The sequence below is a fragment of the Eleutherodactylus coqui genome, chromosome 10 (genome assembly GCF_035609145.1).
Source record: "Eleutherodactylus coqui strain aEleCoq1 chromosome 10, aEleCoq1.hap1, whole genome shotgun sequence".
Taxonomy (NCBI): domain Eukaryota; kingdom Metazoa; phylum Chordata; class Amphibia; order Anura; family Eleutherodactylidae; genus Eleutherodactylus; species Eleutherodactylus coqui.
This window is the reverse complement of record NC_089846.1, coordinates 19,182,640-19,199,352: the sequence shown is the minus strand read 5'-3', so window position 1 is coordinate 19,199,352 and position 16,713 is coordinate 19,182,640. Positions and strand designations below refer to the sequence as shown.

The following is a 16,713-nucleotide window of genomic DNA, read 5'->3' as shown; positions in this document are numbered from 1 at the left end:
CCCATTGAGAGTGAGTGGAGGGGACCTCCCAGTTGACAGATTGACGGCGCATGGAGCTGGATGTAAGTGGAGCTTTTTTGGGTCAAAGGAGGTGAACAAAAAAATTAAAAGGGAATAGATCCAATGGGGCCACGACTGCAGAGCTATTCAGACAGACCTGTTGATTTTATCCATTGGGAGGTCCTCTTTAAAGAGGGTCTGTCACCTCTGTTTGCTTGTCTGTTTTATTAAATTCTTGTACCTCCTTTCAAATAACAATTCCAGAGTATCTGTTCTTACAAATCTTTATTGTGCCATTCCTCTGTTGTTCCTCCTGGAAATGTATGCATAAATTTGACAACTGGGTGTTACCAGTTTTGGGGTGTTGATACACAATATGAACTTTTCAGCACTGATTGGGCAATGCCAGATTGTGTAAGGGCATACCCCCAAATGGTAACACTCAGTTATCAATTTAGACCCAATGTCCTAAATTGATTTGCGGAATCCGTGCGGGCATCCGCAATTCAAGCCGCCCATAGAGAAGCATTGGTGTCCACACCTGAATTGAAGCAAGCGGATTTGTTTTGCGGATCTTTTGATGTGGAAAACAAATCGCAGCATGCTCCATTTCACGTTCCCGCACGGACGGCTTCTATTGACGGCGAGCCATGCAAACCATCTGCAGTACAGATGTCCCGAAAGAATAGACATCCGCGAGGACGCAGCCGCCTGCAGACACAGGTACGCAGGGTCTGATTCCGCTGCGTGCTTCCTCATGCAGAATCTGTCCCACCCATGGACATATGAGGTCTTACGCATATATTTTCAGGAGGAATGACAGAGGAACGGCACAATGCAGAGTTCTAAGCAAAGATACTTCATGATTATTGTTTTACGGGGATTGTAACTATTTGCTAGAACAGACATGTCAGCGAGCGGACGGGTCCTCTCTAAGTAGATGCCCGTTTCCTGACTGAACTTCTTCTGCAGTCGTAAAATCGTATCATTAAGGATAATTATAGGCTCAGGAGTTCCCACACGAGAAGCGCAACTTGTTCCAGTAAAACATTGGACACCATCACGGAAACCGATAGACTATTATAAGCCAGTAGGGCTTGTCGTCCCGGTCACGTGACTGATCCATCCTGGCTTGAATTCAGTTTTTCTTCTCCTATGACAAAGCAAAAAAACGGAATTCGCACTACAGAGGTTTTACCCTCGATGCCTCCAGTAAACTGTATGCCACAAGACAACTGAGGCCTAATGAGCATTTGGTCTTGTTACAGGTCAGCCGTGTTCCCGTGGAGAGCTGCCAGCGGTATAACACTTGTGGAGAATGTCTGGGGTCCGGAGACCCTCATTGTGGCTGGTGTGTACTGCACAGCAGGTAAGTGCCCGATACCACAATCCACCCATCACTATCTGCTGTGTGCCTAGGATGATGTATGCAGGGATACTGGTGTACTGGGTTATGTGACTCCACACTCCGTCTCCATGACAACCCCACATGTTCTTATCAGGCTCTGTCAGTAGTGCAGCCTCAGGCTTCGGGCCTGTAGCTTCAAGTGATTATATCTCAGCTTAAAAGTGAGCTGATCAAAATTGGTTTTCCCTTTTTTTTCGCTGTAGACGGCGGCCTTTTCATGGTCCACAGCCTGCAGACCGCTACTATCATGTATGGTATCCTCACCACATAAGTAAAAAATGACTAACAGACGATTAATCTAACGAGATATTTCCCGTCTCTGTAGATTTGTTTTCCTCTCTCTCTGCTTATGCACATTCACAGCTAATAGTTTACAAGATATCCGCTAATGCACGACTTAATTTCTGAAAATATGTTGTCTTGGCTCCGCCGATGACTTTTCCAGAGAGCCAAGACTCCGCGTTTTCAGAAACAAAACGCCATCCTAGACAATATGTTGTGTTCTTTCCCCCCTAAGTAACACATTCTGTTAATGGTTTGTCGCTTCCGTAAATTTTTTTTTTTCCCCTCCCAACTTCTGCCTGTGAAAGAAGATGATTGTTCAGTTGCTTGGCAATCTGGATGATTAGTTGTGACATACAAATTCAGAAGGGGGGAAAAGTAAACAAGGAGGTTTTGTGCGCGGCGTGATTGCGTTCAGGGCTTTTACATTTCATACATTTGGAAGATTGCTGTTTATTTAAATGAGACCCATTTCGTTTTATCATGTGTTCATCATTTTATTTAATTTTTTGGTACATCAATTCACATGAAGAAGCGGATTTAGAAATGGGATTTTTCTTTTTGCGCCACATGGTTGATGCATGCAAAATGATTATTTCTGCTCGGATACTGTATTGGAAACTGTCTTGAAATTTGGGTTTCATCCAGAAGCGCAGGTTTTTATGCAGAAGTGTGGAGCATTTTCTAAAACGGTCCTTTAAAGGGAATAGATCATATAATATATGTAATTTTTTTTTAAAAGAATTTAAAACCAGACAGTAAAACATTTTCCACTTTTCTAATCTGTTTTTAGTTTTCTGATTGTAGTTCTTTTTTAATTTTTATTTGCTGTACATGACTACGGGGGCGACCATCTTGCTGGAGCAGCAGTTAACAGCATTTAGAGAAATGCTTTACAGCAGCCTCAAGGGCCATAGACACAATGGACAGGAGGAGCTGACGTAGTGACTTCTATGAGAGTGTGTTGTGGGCATGCTCTGTGACCTGTGCAGAGGTCATTGTGCAGGGAGTGAAAGGAGGTGATATGTGACTATCACCTATTGTAAAGGGTGGATCCCGTGTTATCTATATACATTGATTCCCCAAAAATAAGATCTACCCTGAAAATAAGCCCTAGCATGATTTCCCCCCCCCCAGGATTTTCACGGAGGTTTAAAATATAAGCCTTATCCTGAAAATAAGCCCTAGTTAGTTCTTAAAAAAGGTAATAGGAATGCCTTAGGTGCATGTCGGGTCAGCCAAGTCACCAGGCAGGCTTGGTTCAGATGCTTTTCCGCTGCTCAAGCCCTGGTGCAGTTTCCGCAGCCCTCGGCAACCCACACAGGATCACTTTCTGGTTACGGGATACATAAATCCTGTGTCCACAAACACATTCCTGTGATTGGCTGAGCCGAGACTCATCAGTGCAGCACCCGAAGAACCAATCACAGCCATTGCTTAGTGGAAGTTGGATAAATGAATCCCTTAACCAGGACGTGATCCTGTGTGGGCAGCCGAGGACTACAGGAACCTCACCGGGGTTCTGGAGAGCAGCAGGTAAGGACCTGGACCGAGTTTGCTGGGCAAGTGACTTGCGTCAAAAGAAGACACCCCCTGAAAATAAGCCCTAGCACATCTTTTGCAGCAAAAATTAATATAAGACCCTGTCTTATTTTTTAGGGAAACACGCTAGGTGTCAGTTTTCAGTGTAATCCTGCCTGTGATAATGAGATGGTCGCTGAAAAGTTTTCTCTACAGATCACAAAGTCTCAACTATTATTAGGCTTAGTGGTCAGTGTGAAAACTGCAGGATTTTACGATTTTTCATATATGACATTGAAAATAATGGGAAAAAATAAACATTTGCAAAAAATGTTTACAGTTACAAGAGACGCAACTACATGGGGCGGAGCAGCGGCCTCCGCTCCATACCCGTGTGTTACAGCGCTAACAGCAGGCGCTCTATCAGCTGATCGGCTGGAGTTCCAAGAAGCAAACCCCAGCCCATTAACTATTGATGACCCATCCTGAGGATACGTCATCCATAGTATTAACCCCTTTAAAGTCTATAGTGAGATATAAGATGCGTTATAAACAGAGCATTTGTGTGTTTGGCGTTGGTGAGATTATTTTAGTAGCACGCTCGGGGTTTGGCATTTTCATTTTCCGTAACTTTTCCCCACAGACGTGCCTATAGGAATCGAAAAACAGCAGAAAAAAACACGTCATTTAAAAAAACCAGCTCGTCATAATGCAGTTTTCCAACAGCGTTTTTTAATGCATTCCATCATTGTGATGGGTGAGGAGGTAAATTAGAGTAGACATGGCTCGAAAATCGCTGCGCTAGAAAGCACCGCATTCGTGGGCATGCCTGTGAGGCCCCATTGAAATCATTGGGAGCGTTCAAAACGCTGCGGTAAGTGTGGTAAATAACGGATGTGTGAGAGTGGCCCAGGAATCCGCTCCTATGTAATAGATACCGGCTTGCAGCTGCGAGTCCACCCAGCCGTGGTTGCCAGTGGAAGCGTGATAAGATCGGCAAGTTCACGTGGCTCTTGGCAGCCGTGGCTGCTTGGAGTCTCAGCTGCAAGCCGGTGCCTGTTATGTCAGACAGTGAGGGAACATAGACATGGCGGAATCACTGCAGATCCTGGCGCAGTATTTGCGCTGTTGGGCAAAATCAGCTTGTGGATTTTCCGTTCTAGGAACCCAATGCTGATTCCCCATCTTGTGCAGCCGCTGCGGACGGGTCGGGCTGTCGGTGCAGCCGCTGCGGACGGGTCGGGCTGTCGGTGCAGCCGCTGCGGACGGGTCGGGCTGTCGGTGCAGCCGCTGCGGACGGGTCGGGCTGTCGGTGCAGCCGCTGCGGACGGGTCGGGCTGTCGGTGCAGCCGCTGCGGACGGGTCGGGCTGTCGGTGCAGCCGCTGCGGACGGGTCGGGCTGTCGGTGCAGCCGCTGCGGACGGGTCGGGCTGTCGGTGCAGCCGCTGCGGGCGGGTCGGGCTGTCGGTGCAGCCGCTGCGGGCGGGTCGGGCTGTCGGTGCAGCCGCTGCGGGCGGGTCGGGCTGTCGGTGCAGCCGCTGCGGGCGGGTCGGGCTGTCGGTGCAGCCGCTGCGGGCGGGTCGGGCTGTCGGTGCAGCCGCTGCGGGCGGGTTGGGCTGTCGGTGCAGCCGCTGCGGGCGGGTTGGGCTGTCGGTGCAGCCGCTGCGGGCGGGTTGGGCTGTCGGTGCAGCCGCTGCGGGCGGGTTGGGCTGTCGGTGCAGCCGCTGCGGGCGGGTTGGGCTGTCGGTGCAGCCGCTGCGGGCGGGTTGGGCTGTCGGTGCAGCCGCTGCGGGCGGGTTGGGCTGTCGGTGCAGCCGCTGCGGGCGGGTTGGGCTGTCGGTGCAGCCGCTGCGGGCGGGTCGGGCTGTCGGTGCAGCCGCTGCGGGCGGGTCGGGCTGTCGGTGCAGCCGCTGCGGGCGGGTCGGGCTGTCGGTGCAGCCGCTGCGGGCGGGTCGGGGTAGAGCGGACAGCAGGGCTGTCAGTGCAGCGGGATTGATGTGTGTCTGGGTGTCTGTTTCTCTCTTTCCTGGCGGGGATTTAACAAGCAGGAAGTATTGTGTTCCCCTCCCCCACCCGATGGATTTAACAGTTGTGTGTTCCCAGGTGAGAAGAGAGATTCTCCAGACTAGTCCCGTCACACATCCCACATAGCAGAGCTCAGCCGGCGCCTTAACCCTGTGTGTGCCCTCGGCATGGGCAGGTGGCAGCACGGGACAAAAAAGTTTTTACTCTTACCGCACTCGCTCGTGTGAAAGTTATCGGGCCACGAAACCCAGCCCGATATCGCGCTTGTCCTCCTGCGTTTTACCCGTGGACGCGAGGCGTTTTAGAATGAAATAAAGTGCTTCGCATCGCTTCTCTGAAGCTCCGACCCTCCGGCGATGGTTCGATGGTAAACCTCACACATCCCACGGCATGCAGTGTGTTTAACTGTCCCATTGAAAACAATGGGAAATGCTTTCTGAGGGACACGAAAAATAGGACCTGCAGCGATTTCCCCCCCCCCCCCCCCCACCTCGCATCATCGCTCATGTGTAGGACTCCATTCAAAAGAATGGACTTCATATTTGCGCGTCCCGTCCAGCAACGCACAGAATTTGTGCGAGATTCGCGCTCGTGTGAATATAGCCTAAGGGTTCGTTCATACGGTGCAGTTCTTGCTGCATGGCAAGCTGCCCTGCAAAAAATGTGAAGCCCGTTTAAATTGTGGCAATTCGCAGTAAAATTACTTGCGTTTTTTTACCGCTTGGCAGGAAGCACATCTCGTCATTACACGTGTTATGTCTGCGTCAGTGGGGAACTATTCAGACTGGAACGCCCCTCACCCATTCATGCCCACTTCCCCATCAATCCCGGGTATATACTCTATTGCCGGCTCTAGCTCTGCAGCTGTCGTACAGCTTTGACGGACAGTGCCTGTTGGGACTTGTAGTTCTACAGAGCTGTCTAGTCTGTTATCTTGCTCTGCTTGAAATACCAGAGAATGTAGTGCAGGTTTTTGTGTCCGCTTTCCAGCAGCAGCCTGGCACGCTGTGTGTGTGTGATGTCCCAACTTCTCTTTGTGCCCTGCGGGCAGGAGGCGTCACTCTGACTAGTTCTCTGCTTTCTCCCATCACTTTCTACTTTACGGTAAATACGGCTTATGTACAAAAAAGGTCAACCCCTCGGTATGTGCCATGCTCATCATCTCCTATAAACATCCCCCACCCCCAGATATTGAAGAATTCTTCCCCCCAGCCATTTTTCTTTTATGCGTGTGCCCAAAACATGCAAACAATATGCCACCCACTGAGCCGCAGCTCCCCCTCCTGTCATAGACTTGGCCCCAATTCTCACATCTGCCCTTGGCAATGCCAAGGATTCTTGTAGTGGCATAAACAAGTACAACGGCCTGGCGGGGTCATTACACCTGCTCTCTGTGCCAGGCTTGTCAAATGCCACGCAGGCTTGTCTCGTGTCACTCATGTCTCGGAGAGCCGGGGAAGAGACCGCTGTTTGATGTCTTTTTATGAGACGCTCGGGCTGTCTGCTCTCGGCCAAGTCTGATTTTCAAAGAGTGCTTTTAAAAAGGGGGACAGCTGGTGAAGTGAGCGAGGTCCCGGGGAAATGGCTCGATCGGCCGTCTCCTAGGGGCGGTAATGCTGCAGATAGTGGGGTCTGTGTGAGTGTTGTCCCCCGGGAACGCCTGCTAAATCTCATACACTTCTGTAATGGCCCAGTATCTGCCCAGACTGTCTCCTAGATGAGGTCGATGGTGGCTGACGTAATACAGAGCTGATCAGCAGTCTAATTATACCTAATGCCGTATATACAGTGCAGTCCTTACATACCCCCCCGCATGTAGGGGACAGTAAGTGTTCTGTGTGCCACTCTTATGGGTTATCTCCTCGCTGTTGCAGATCCTTATGTCATTAATTGGCATTGGCAGCACAACTGAGATGTTGGCACCCATTAGCATTGGATGATAAGTGCCATACCTGCAAGCTCCTCATCAAATGAACCTTTCTCACTGTATAATGAGAAGGTTGGCGACTTTTTAATGTACTCTCTGTTCCAGTTCCTCACCGTTTTCAGGATCTAGACTTGCTTTCCAGTGAACGGCGCAAAATACGCAAACTTTTTTTTTTGCGGGATTTCACTTTTTATAAGCTATCCTCGGGATAGGTAATCAATAATTAATCAATAATTAGTTGGAGTCCACCGCTCGGGATCCCAATCAGCTGATGGAAGAGGTAGCAGCGCTATGGTCAGCGTTGCAGGGGCTTCTCAGGCCCGTGACGTCACGTTCATCTGTCACATGGCCTAAGAGCAACGTGGTCCCATTTAATACCCATCACAGCCGCTATATAATATACTGCTCGGTGCCTGGTATGGACTGAAGTGACGGTGGTGCTCGCCTGAGCGCTGCTATCACTTCAATCAGCTGATCGGCAGGGCTACTAAGCACTAAGACTACCTGCACTTTCACTTCATAGCGCTATATGGGGCCATTTTCAGCTGGCGGAAGGAGACTAAAGCAGCCAATGGAGCAGGAGCGCTATGAAATAAAAGTGCAGGTAGTCTCTTCTGCCCCTGTTCACACAACGTATATTCACCAAAATCCACATCAGAATCCATTCCTTTTTCGCCTTCAATTGAATGCTGTGGCAATCCATGTTGTAGTTCCACAGACAGAATTTGAAATCCATCTTGGAAAAGAGTTGGCACAGAGCACGTTGGACGGGCGACTTTGAACCATTGACTGGGGCCAAATCCACATGCTGATCTGCAAGCAAATCCACAGCTGAACTTTATTGCTGATTTGACGCGGGTGTAGTGTGGGCGCGGGCGGGCGGGTGTAGTGTGGGCGCGGGCGGGCGGGTGTAGTGTGGGCGCGGGCGGGCGGGTGTAGTGTGGGCGCGGGCGGGCGGGTGTAGTGTGGGCGCGGGCGGGCGGGTGTAGTGTGGCCGCGGGCGGGCGGGTGTAGTGTGGCCGCGGGCGGGCGGGTGTAGTGTGGCCGCGGGCGGGCGGGAGTAGTGTGGCCGCGGGCGGGCGGGTGTAGTGTGGCCGCGGGCGGGCGGGTGTAGTGTGGCCGCGGGCGGGCGGGTGTAGTGTGGCCGCGGGCGGGCGGGTGTAGTGTGGCCGCGGGCGGGCGGGTGTAGTGTGGCCGCGGGCGGGCGGGTGTAGTGTGGCGGCGGGCGGGTGTAGTGTGGCCGCGGGGTTTCACCTGTGCTGTGGCATACTGTTATATACCTGTATGTCCGCAGGCTGTAGAGCGGGCCGTACTATGATCGCACTACTAGAAATCCCCTCGTAGCTCGGGCTTGATAGCCGTACTGAACTCTTCTACACGGACGGTCTAAGAACATCCGTGGACTCTAATATGTGAGATGTCTCTGTGCGGATGGTCTAAGACCACCTATGGACTCTAATGGGATGTCTGTGTGGACGGTCTAAGAACACCTGTGAACCCTAATGAGATGTCTCTGTGCGGACGGTCTAAGACCACCTGTGGACCCTAATGAGATGTATCTGTGCGGACGGTCTCTCCAGCAGTAGGTATGAGCGTTCCTCATGTACAGGTATTATATGGCCGTCCTGTCCTCTCGCTCAGATGCTTTGGTCAGTCCTTCTTTCTGCCTCCGTTTGTCCTCGGTGTAGCGCGGCGGTCTCGGAGGACGCAGGGCGGATCTCTCCCCGTGGTTTTCATGCCCCCGCTCACTATTCCATCCCTCAGATGTGGTGCTGCGATGAGGGTCTGGATTATCAGCCAGCTCCACACTTCTAATCCTATTAGGAGGGGCACAAATCCTGTTTGGAGAAGTCTGATCCACTGGATGTGCTCAGTATGTGACCGGGGAGGGTCCGCACACACAGCTGTGTGACAAAGTCCCCTCAAGGCCATCGTCACCTTCTGCTGTCGAGCAAATGCACATTTTCCGCTGCACCCGGGTTCTTTGGGCTCGGCCCTCGTATCGCACACGAGCCCACGTCCCCCATTGTAATAGAAAACCTCCAGATCCCAGTGCAACAATGCGGCCTTTGTAGGGGACTACGGGCGACATGGGGGATTGCATACATTTCAGGGGGTCTCTGCCCACGGCTGCAGTATTGTGTATGGGGCATTGTGTGAGCGTCTTACTTGCCGTGGCCTGTTGGATTCTGACTGTTCACATTCATCCGCCTTGGTCGATTTTTGGGGGGAGACCGATGAGAAAAGCTTCCACGTCCTGCAGCGCTTCAGTGATCCTAGAGGGGTCCCTGTTACAGCTACTTATTCTATCAGTGTCTGGGAAAGTTGGGTGACTCTCAGTATGAATGGCGTACACAGCTTTTCTCTAGCCCTGGATAGCAAATCTGCCTGATGAAATGAGGTACTTCGCTCTTTCCAGTGTCAGTGGGAAGATTGAAATATTTGGCTGGTCCAAAAAAGCGGATCCCTGCGGCACCCATCTTTCCTAGACTCCTGCACACTTAGATATATAGTTTTATCACTGCAAAACTAGATGAATTTACCAATCAGGGGAACTGGAGGACAACCCTCATGGAGGCAGTAATGGCGGTCATATTACTTATCACTCAGCTTTCCCAGAAACAGAGGGCGAATTCTTATTATTTTTATACATTTAGGGAAAATGTGCCTTGAGGCCCCCATAACATTAGTAGTCCAAACCCGCTGATAATGGCTGAGCCGGACGAGACTCCGATGCGTATGGGGGTGGCTCAACTTTTCCGTTAGGTTGATGTCAGCGGAAAGAAGGATCGGGGACATTGAATTTCAATGCCGAGTTTTATTTTTTCTCTGGAGATAAGCGGCCAGCAGAGCTGTTTACCATCGGCTTACCACCCTGAACACACAAACATTCATGCGTACGGGGCAACCGGGAAAAAAAACCTGTCGGACAAATGATTCATCCCACAGTCGTTGGATGTATTATGGACAGCCTTGGGTCAAAGGCACACGAGCGGAAACAAACTTGGCAGCGTTGCGTCCAAAAAGAGATCTGTTTGCGGTCCGTAGGTCCATTTTTTAACGTAAGGGTGTTGCCTGTTTTCACATCTGCAAAAAGAAAAGAAAAAAGGCATTCGTCCCCAATTTTTTTTCTTTGCACCCCATTGAATTGATTTGGCAAGTCTTGAACTCAAATTGGTCCGTGTCGTACGCGCTGCGGTTCTTCTTTTACGCGTTTTGTTTGTCGTTGTAAAAACTGATGTATGATTTGGGGGCAGATTTACTGTTGAGATTTCGCCCATTTTCTGATGCGTTCTGTGCAAAAAAAACGCTAACCTTATTTACACCACATTTATGATGCTTTTCGACCAGCTCTGCCAGTGACTATTGTCACTATAAGCGGATGTTTTCCCTGTAACTGGGACTAATATGGATGCTGCAGCTACAGTGGGAAAGTGTGAAATAAGAAAAAAAAGACAATGTGAATGACCCCCAGAGGTCTTAAATGACGACGTGGGAGAAACAGATGTAGAAATATAATTACAAGACTACAGAATGAAATAAAAATATATAGAAGTAGCATCAAGGTGACTGTCCAGGCTTATCCTGTTCCTCCACTACCCCATCATCTCCTCTCCGCGTCTTCCTCTGATACTCCCATCATCTCCTCTCTGCTTCTTCCTCCGATACCCCCATCATCTCCTCTCTGCTTCTTCCTCCGATACCCCCATCATCTCCTCTTCTTCCTCCGATACCCCCATCATCTCCTCTTCTTCCTCCGATACCCCCATCATCTCCTCTTCTTCCTCCGATACCCCCATCATCTCCTCTTCTTCCTCCGATACCCCCATCATCTCCTCTTCTTCCTCCGATACCCCCATCATCTCCTCTTCTTCCTCCGATACCCCCATCATCTCCTCTTCTTCCTCCGATACCCCCATCATCTCCTCTTCTTCCTCCGATACCCCCATCATCTCCTCTTCTTCCTCCGATACCCCCATCATCTCTTCTCCTCCCTCCAATGCTCCCATCATCTTCTCTCCTTTCTCCAATACCACCATCATCTCCTCTCCACTTTTTCTCCAATACCCCCATCATCTCCTCTCCGTTCCTTCCTCTGATACCTCCATCATCTCTCCGCTTCTTCCAATAATGCTCCCATCATCCCCTCTTCTTCCTCCGATACTCCCATCATCTTCTCTCCTTCCTCCGATACTCCCATCATCTTCTCTCCTTCCTCCGATACTCCCATTATCTCCTCTCCGCTCCTTCCTCCGATACCCCCATCATCTCTTCTCCACTCCATCCTCCAATACCTGCATCATCTCTTCTCTGCTCCTTCCTCCAATACCCCCACTATCTCTTCTCCGCTCCTTCCTCCAATACCCCCATCATCTCTTCTCCGCTCCTTCCTCCGATACCCTCATCATCTCTTCTCTGCTCCTTCCTCCGATACCCCCATCATCTCTTCTCTGCTCCTTCCTCCGATACCCCCATCATCTCTTCTCTGCTCCTTCCTCCGATACCCCCATCATCTCTTCTCCGCTCCTTCCTCCGATACCCCCATCATCTCCTCTCCGCTCCTTCCTCCGATACCCCCATCATCTCCTCTCCGCTCCTTCCTCCGATACCCCCATCATCTCCTCTCCGCTCCATCCTCCGATACCCCCATCATCTCCTCTCCGCTCCATCCTCCGATACCCCCATCGTCTCCTCTCCGCTCCATCCTCCGATACCCCCATCATCTCCTCTCCGCTCCTTCCTCCGATACCCCCATCATCTCCTCTCCGCTCCTTCCTCCGATACCCCCATCATCTCCTCTCCTTCTTCTGATACCCCCATCATCTCCTTTCCGCTCCTTCCCCTGATACCCCCATCATCTCTTCTCCGCTCCTTTCTCCAATACCCCCATAATCTCCTTCCTCCGATACCCCATCATCTCCTCTCCTTCCTCCAATACCCCATCATCTCCTCTCCTTCCTCCGATGCCCCCATCATCTCCTCTCCTTCCTCCGATGCCCCCATCATCTCCTCTCCTTCCTCCGATGCCCCCATCATCTCCTCTCCTTCCTCCGATGCCCCCATCATCTCCTCTCCTTCCTCCGATGCCCCCATCATCTCCTCTCCTTCCTCCGATGCCCCCATCATCTCCTCTCCTTCCTCCGATGCCCCCATCATCTCCTCTCCTTCCTCCGATGCCCCCATCATCTCCTCTCCTTCCTCCGATGCCCCCATCATCTCCTCTCCTTCCTCCGATGCCCCCATCATCTCCTCTCCTTCCTCCGATGCCCCCATCATCTCCTCTCCTTCCTCCGATGCCCCCATCATCTCCTCTCCTTCCTCCGATGCCCCCATCATCTCCTCTCCTTCCTCCGATGCCCCCATCATCTCCTCTCCTTCCTCCGATGCCCCCATCATCTCCTCTCCTTCCTCCGATGCCCCCATCATCTCCTCTCCTTCCTCCGATGCCCCCATCATCTCCTCTCCTTCCTCCGATGCCCCCATCATCTCCTCTCCTTCCTCCGATGCCCCCATCATCTCCTCTCCTTCCTCCGATGCCCCCATCATCTCCTCTCCTTCCTCCGATGCCCCCATCATCTCCTCTCCTTCCTCCGATGCCCCCATCATCTCCTCTCCTTCCTCCGATGCCCCCATCATCTCCTCTCCTTCCTCCGATGCCCCCATCATCTCCTCTCCTTCCTCCGATGCCCCCATCATCTCCTCTCCTTCCTCCGATGCCCCCATCATCTCCTCTCCTTCCTCCGATGCCCCCATCATCTCCTCTCCTTCCTCCGATGCCCCCATCATCTCCTCTCCTTCCTCCGATACCCCCATCATCTCCTCTCCTTCCTCCGATACCCCCATCATCTCCTCTCCTTCCTCCGATACCCCCATCATCTCCTCTCCTTCCTCCGATACCCCCATCATCTCCTCTCCTTCCTCCGATACCCCCATCATCTCCTCTCCTTCCTCCGATACCCCCATCATCGCCTCTCCTTCCTCCGATACTCCCATCATCTCCTCTCCGCTCCTTCCTCCGATACCCCCATCATCTCCGCTCCTTCCCCTGATACCCCCATCATCTCCTCTCCGCTCCTTCCCCACTTCCATTGTCTTCTATCAGTCTGTTACCGCCTTGTCCTGGCGAGGAGCTCGCCCTCTGACATCAGCCCCATTCTTCCCGTCCACTTGACAGGTTCCCGTGTGCTGATGTCCCTGTCACCTCCTCGCAGTGGTAGATGTGTGAGAGTAGTGGCAGGCAGCGGTGTGACAGCCACTCTGCCTCCAGCTTGGCGCTGACAGCCACTTTTTGACATCTCCATGATTTTTTTTTTTCATTTTTTTTCCCCTGAAATGTCAAAGCGCTCTGTGACTGCTCTGGCACTAATGAGCCCTCCTCCGGAGCGCCATCGCTCAGTAGTACTCCCATCTTCAAACCGCCTCTCACAACTCTGCCATTAACTCTTTGTACCCTGGATCCGTGTCTTGTCTGTCATACTACATTATTAGGAAAACTCAAACAATAGGGCCGTAAATAAATTTACTACAGCAGGATGTGCCTATTGTGGGCAGCCAAAGAAGGCCGTTATCTGCTGACCAACCACGCATTTCAATGACAGATGCCAGATATCTGACTACTACACTCATTGTCAGTACAATCCCTCCCCTAGAAGTTGTCGGATGGCATGACACTTTCTCTGTGTGATTGTAACGTTGTTATAAGTGATAATAACAGAGCAAAAGCATCATTTATTGTGGAGAACCGACCCCTTGTAGGGCGGCTCTAGTACCCTGTTGTACCGCCTCTAGCTTGGATACAAGATGTGATACAGGCGGGCATGGAAGCTCTAGTACCCTGTTGTACCGCCTCTAGCTTGGATACAAGATGTGATACAGCGGGCATGGAGGCTCTAGTACCCTGTTGTACCGCCTCTAGCTTGGATACAAGATGTGATACAGGTGGGCATGGAGGCTCTAGTACCCTGTTGTACCGCTTCTAACTTGGATACAAGATGTGATACAGGTGGGCATGGAGGCTCTAGTACCCTGTTGTACTGCCTCTAACTTGGATACAAGATGTGATACGGCAGGCATGGAGGCTCTAGTACCCTGTTGTACCGCCTCTAGCTTGGATACAAGATGTGATACAGGCGGGCATGGAAGCTCTAGTACCCTGTTGTACCGCCTCTAGCTTGGATACAAGATGTGATACAGCGGGCATGGAGGCTCTAGTACCCTGTTGTACCGCCTCTAGCTTGGATACAAGATGTGATACAGGTGGGCATGGAGGCTCTAGTACCCTGTTGTACCGCTTCTAACTTGGATACAAGATGTGATACAGGTGGGCATGGAGGCTCTAGTACCCTGTTGTACTGCCTCTAACTTGGATACAAGATGTGATACGGCAGGCATACAGCTTCTGTATGGTTTCCCGCGGCATATCGCTTCACATTTGCTGTAATCGAGCCTTTAAATGGTGGAAACTCGTAGGCTCTCACAGTTGGCGCCATGATGGTTCCATACATGTTCTCTTGGTGATAAATCTGCTCAGCGGGCAGCCACATTAGTGTGACAATGTTGTGGGGGCTCCTGTGACCCCCTTGTGTGTGCGGCCGAGCATTATCCTGCTGGAAGCCGCCATGAGAGGAACACATGTGGCTGCAGGACGTCCTGAACATATCGCTGAGCTGTCATTGTCCCTCGTACCACCACTAGGGGGGACCAACTGTTGTAAGCGATGGGCCCCCAGACCATCACACCAGCAGGGGGCAGTGTGCTGACCCACACCAAAGGCAGGATTGAGGCGCTCCCCCCGAGTTCTCCAGACACAAACACGGCCGTCGTCAGCGCCCAAACTAAACCTGGATTCATCGCTTAAGACGACCTGGTTCCACTCCGTAGCGTCCAGTTTCATCGTTCATGACACCACTGCAAACTGAGGGGAAGGCTGGGTGTCAAAGGCCGTACATGTAATGGGGACCGTGAGACGACCAAATATCCTTAAGCCAAGTGCCTGGAAATGGTTTTGACAGACACCGGGGTGTAATGATGGCGGAGAACGAAACAGTTAGAGCTACTCCTGCTTGTCGGGTGATCAGATGCTCCTCTCTACTGGTGGTCTGTCTGTAGGGGGCGTCCTGAGCCCGGTCACCTTGTGTGCCATCACACATCCACTGGTCCCAACACCTCCTAACAGACTGGTCAGATGCTCCTCTCTACTGGTGGTCTGTAGGGGGCGTCCTGAGCCCGGTCACCTTGTGTGCCCTCACACATCCACTGGTGCCAACACCCCATAACAGTCTGGTCAGAACGGCCCGGTGGGAGACAATTCATCAATACGATCATCCAGCTTCTCACACCCCAATAATGCGCCCCTCTCAGACTCTGGTAACGGGATGACATCTCTTCTCTGCGTCGTAGAGGCGTCTAGTGGTCAACAAGCTCCACACAAGCGGAAGAAGAGGTCACTACACACAAGGAGCCTCCGAGGGCCTCTTATAGGGGGAGCCACTTATAGGGCCTCCGGTGTTCATCTAATCACCACAACTGCCTGAGATGGAACTGCAGGACGAGTTTTACAGCAAAACGACAACTTCTTCTGGGGGCCGGAGTGTTTTTAACACAGTGTATTTTCATCTAACCTTTTTTGGGGTTGTTGTCGGGAGCTGTAGGTTGTAAAGTCATTCATGCCGGACCACAGATCTGCATGGCATCAGTGAAGCTCAGACCGGCCGCGGCAGGACTGTTCGGCAGAGGGGCGTTTTATCCTACGATTGACAAATCATGAACAACATGTCATTCAGAATCTGTCCATGTGCGGTCCCTAATGTATAGCAACATAGAGCTGCCCATACACACGTCTCCCCCTCCCCCGCCCTCCATGTTCATGCAGAGCTGCCAAGACCTCTGGCGCCACCTGTATTACGGTAAAGCAAGTACCAGGTGGGTTATGGCATGCGGGAGGACTTGGGGTTTGTCACCACGCACATTATTGGTGGCAAAAAAACTTTCAATTGAAATCAATGGGAAGTAAAATGGAATTTTTTTTCCTGGTTTTACTTCTCTGCTGACTAAACCGCAGAACGGAAGACAAAGGCGCCGATGTGATTGAGCCCTCATACGTATATATCCATATACTAGCATGCTGCGCTGTCTTGTTGGTCAGCATACTTGGAGCCAGCTGCCCCCCATTTCTAGTCAGTAGGGTCCGTCCGGCGATGCTCAGATCAGGCGGTTACGACATTGTTGAGGACTGAGCCGAGAGGCGGAAATGGATGACCGGCCCTGGTGTGATTGTGCCATAAACACTCGGTTGGGTAATTGGAGCCCTATGGTTAGCGTATATTCCGGGAGCTTCTTCTGACCGATACGCCATACGTAGGGCCCGGAAGCAATGTGCGCGCGGTGCCCAGTTGTGTCTGACGATGCGGCGCCGCAGGGAACGGAGAGGCTGGAACTGATTGGCTTTTCCATGACCTTCTTGACCCTGTGATTTATGGATCTCTGCGTTCTGCGGCCATGTGTGTTCTGTCTCCTGACGGAGGGGAGAATAATGTATAGAAGAACAGTC

The 16,713-nt window shown here is 51.6% G+C and overlaps 1 protein-coding gene across 1 annotated transcript in view; it reads left to right on the top strand.

Moving 5' to 3' along the window:
- PLXNA3 (plexin A3) overlaps window positions 1-16,713 on the top strand; it is a 122,641-nt gene that overhangs the window by 51,499 nt on the left and 54,429 nt on the right. The window contains exon 5 of the mRNA XM_066580458.1: window positions 1,269-1,369. Within this exon, the coding sequence (XP_066436555.1) occupies window positions 1,269-1,369 (101 nt within the window). The remainder of the gene's footprint in view (window positions 1-1,268; window positions 1,370-16,713) is intronic.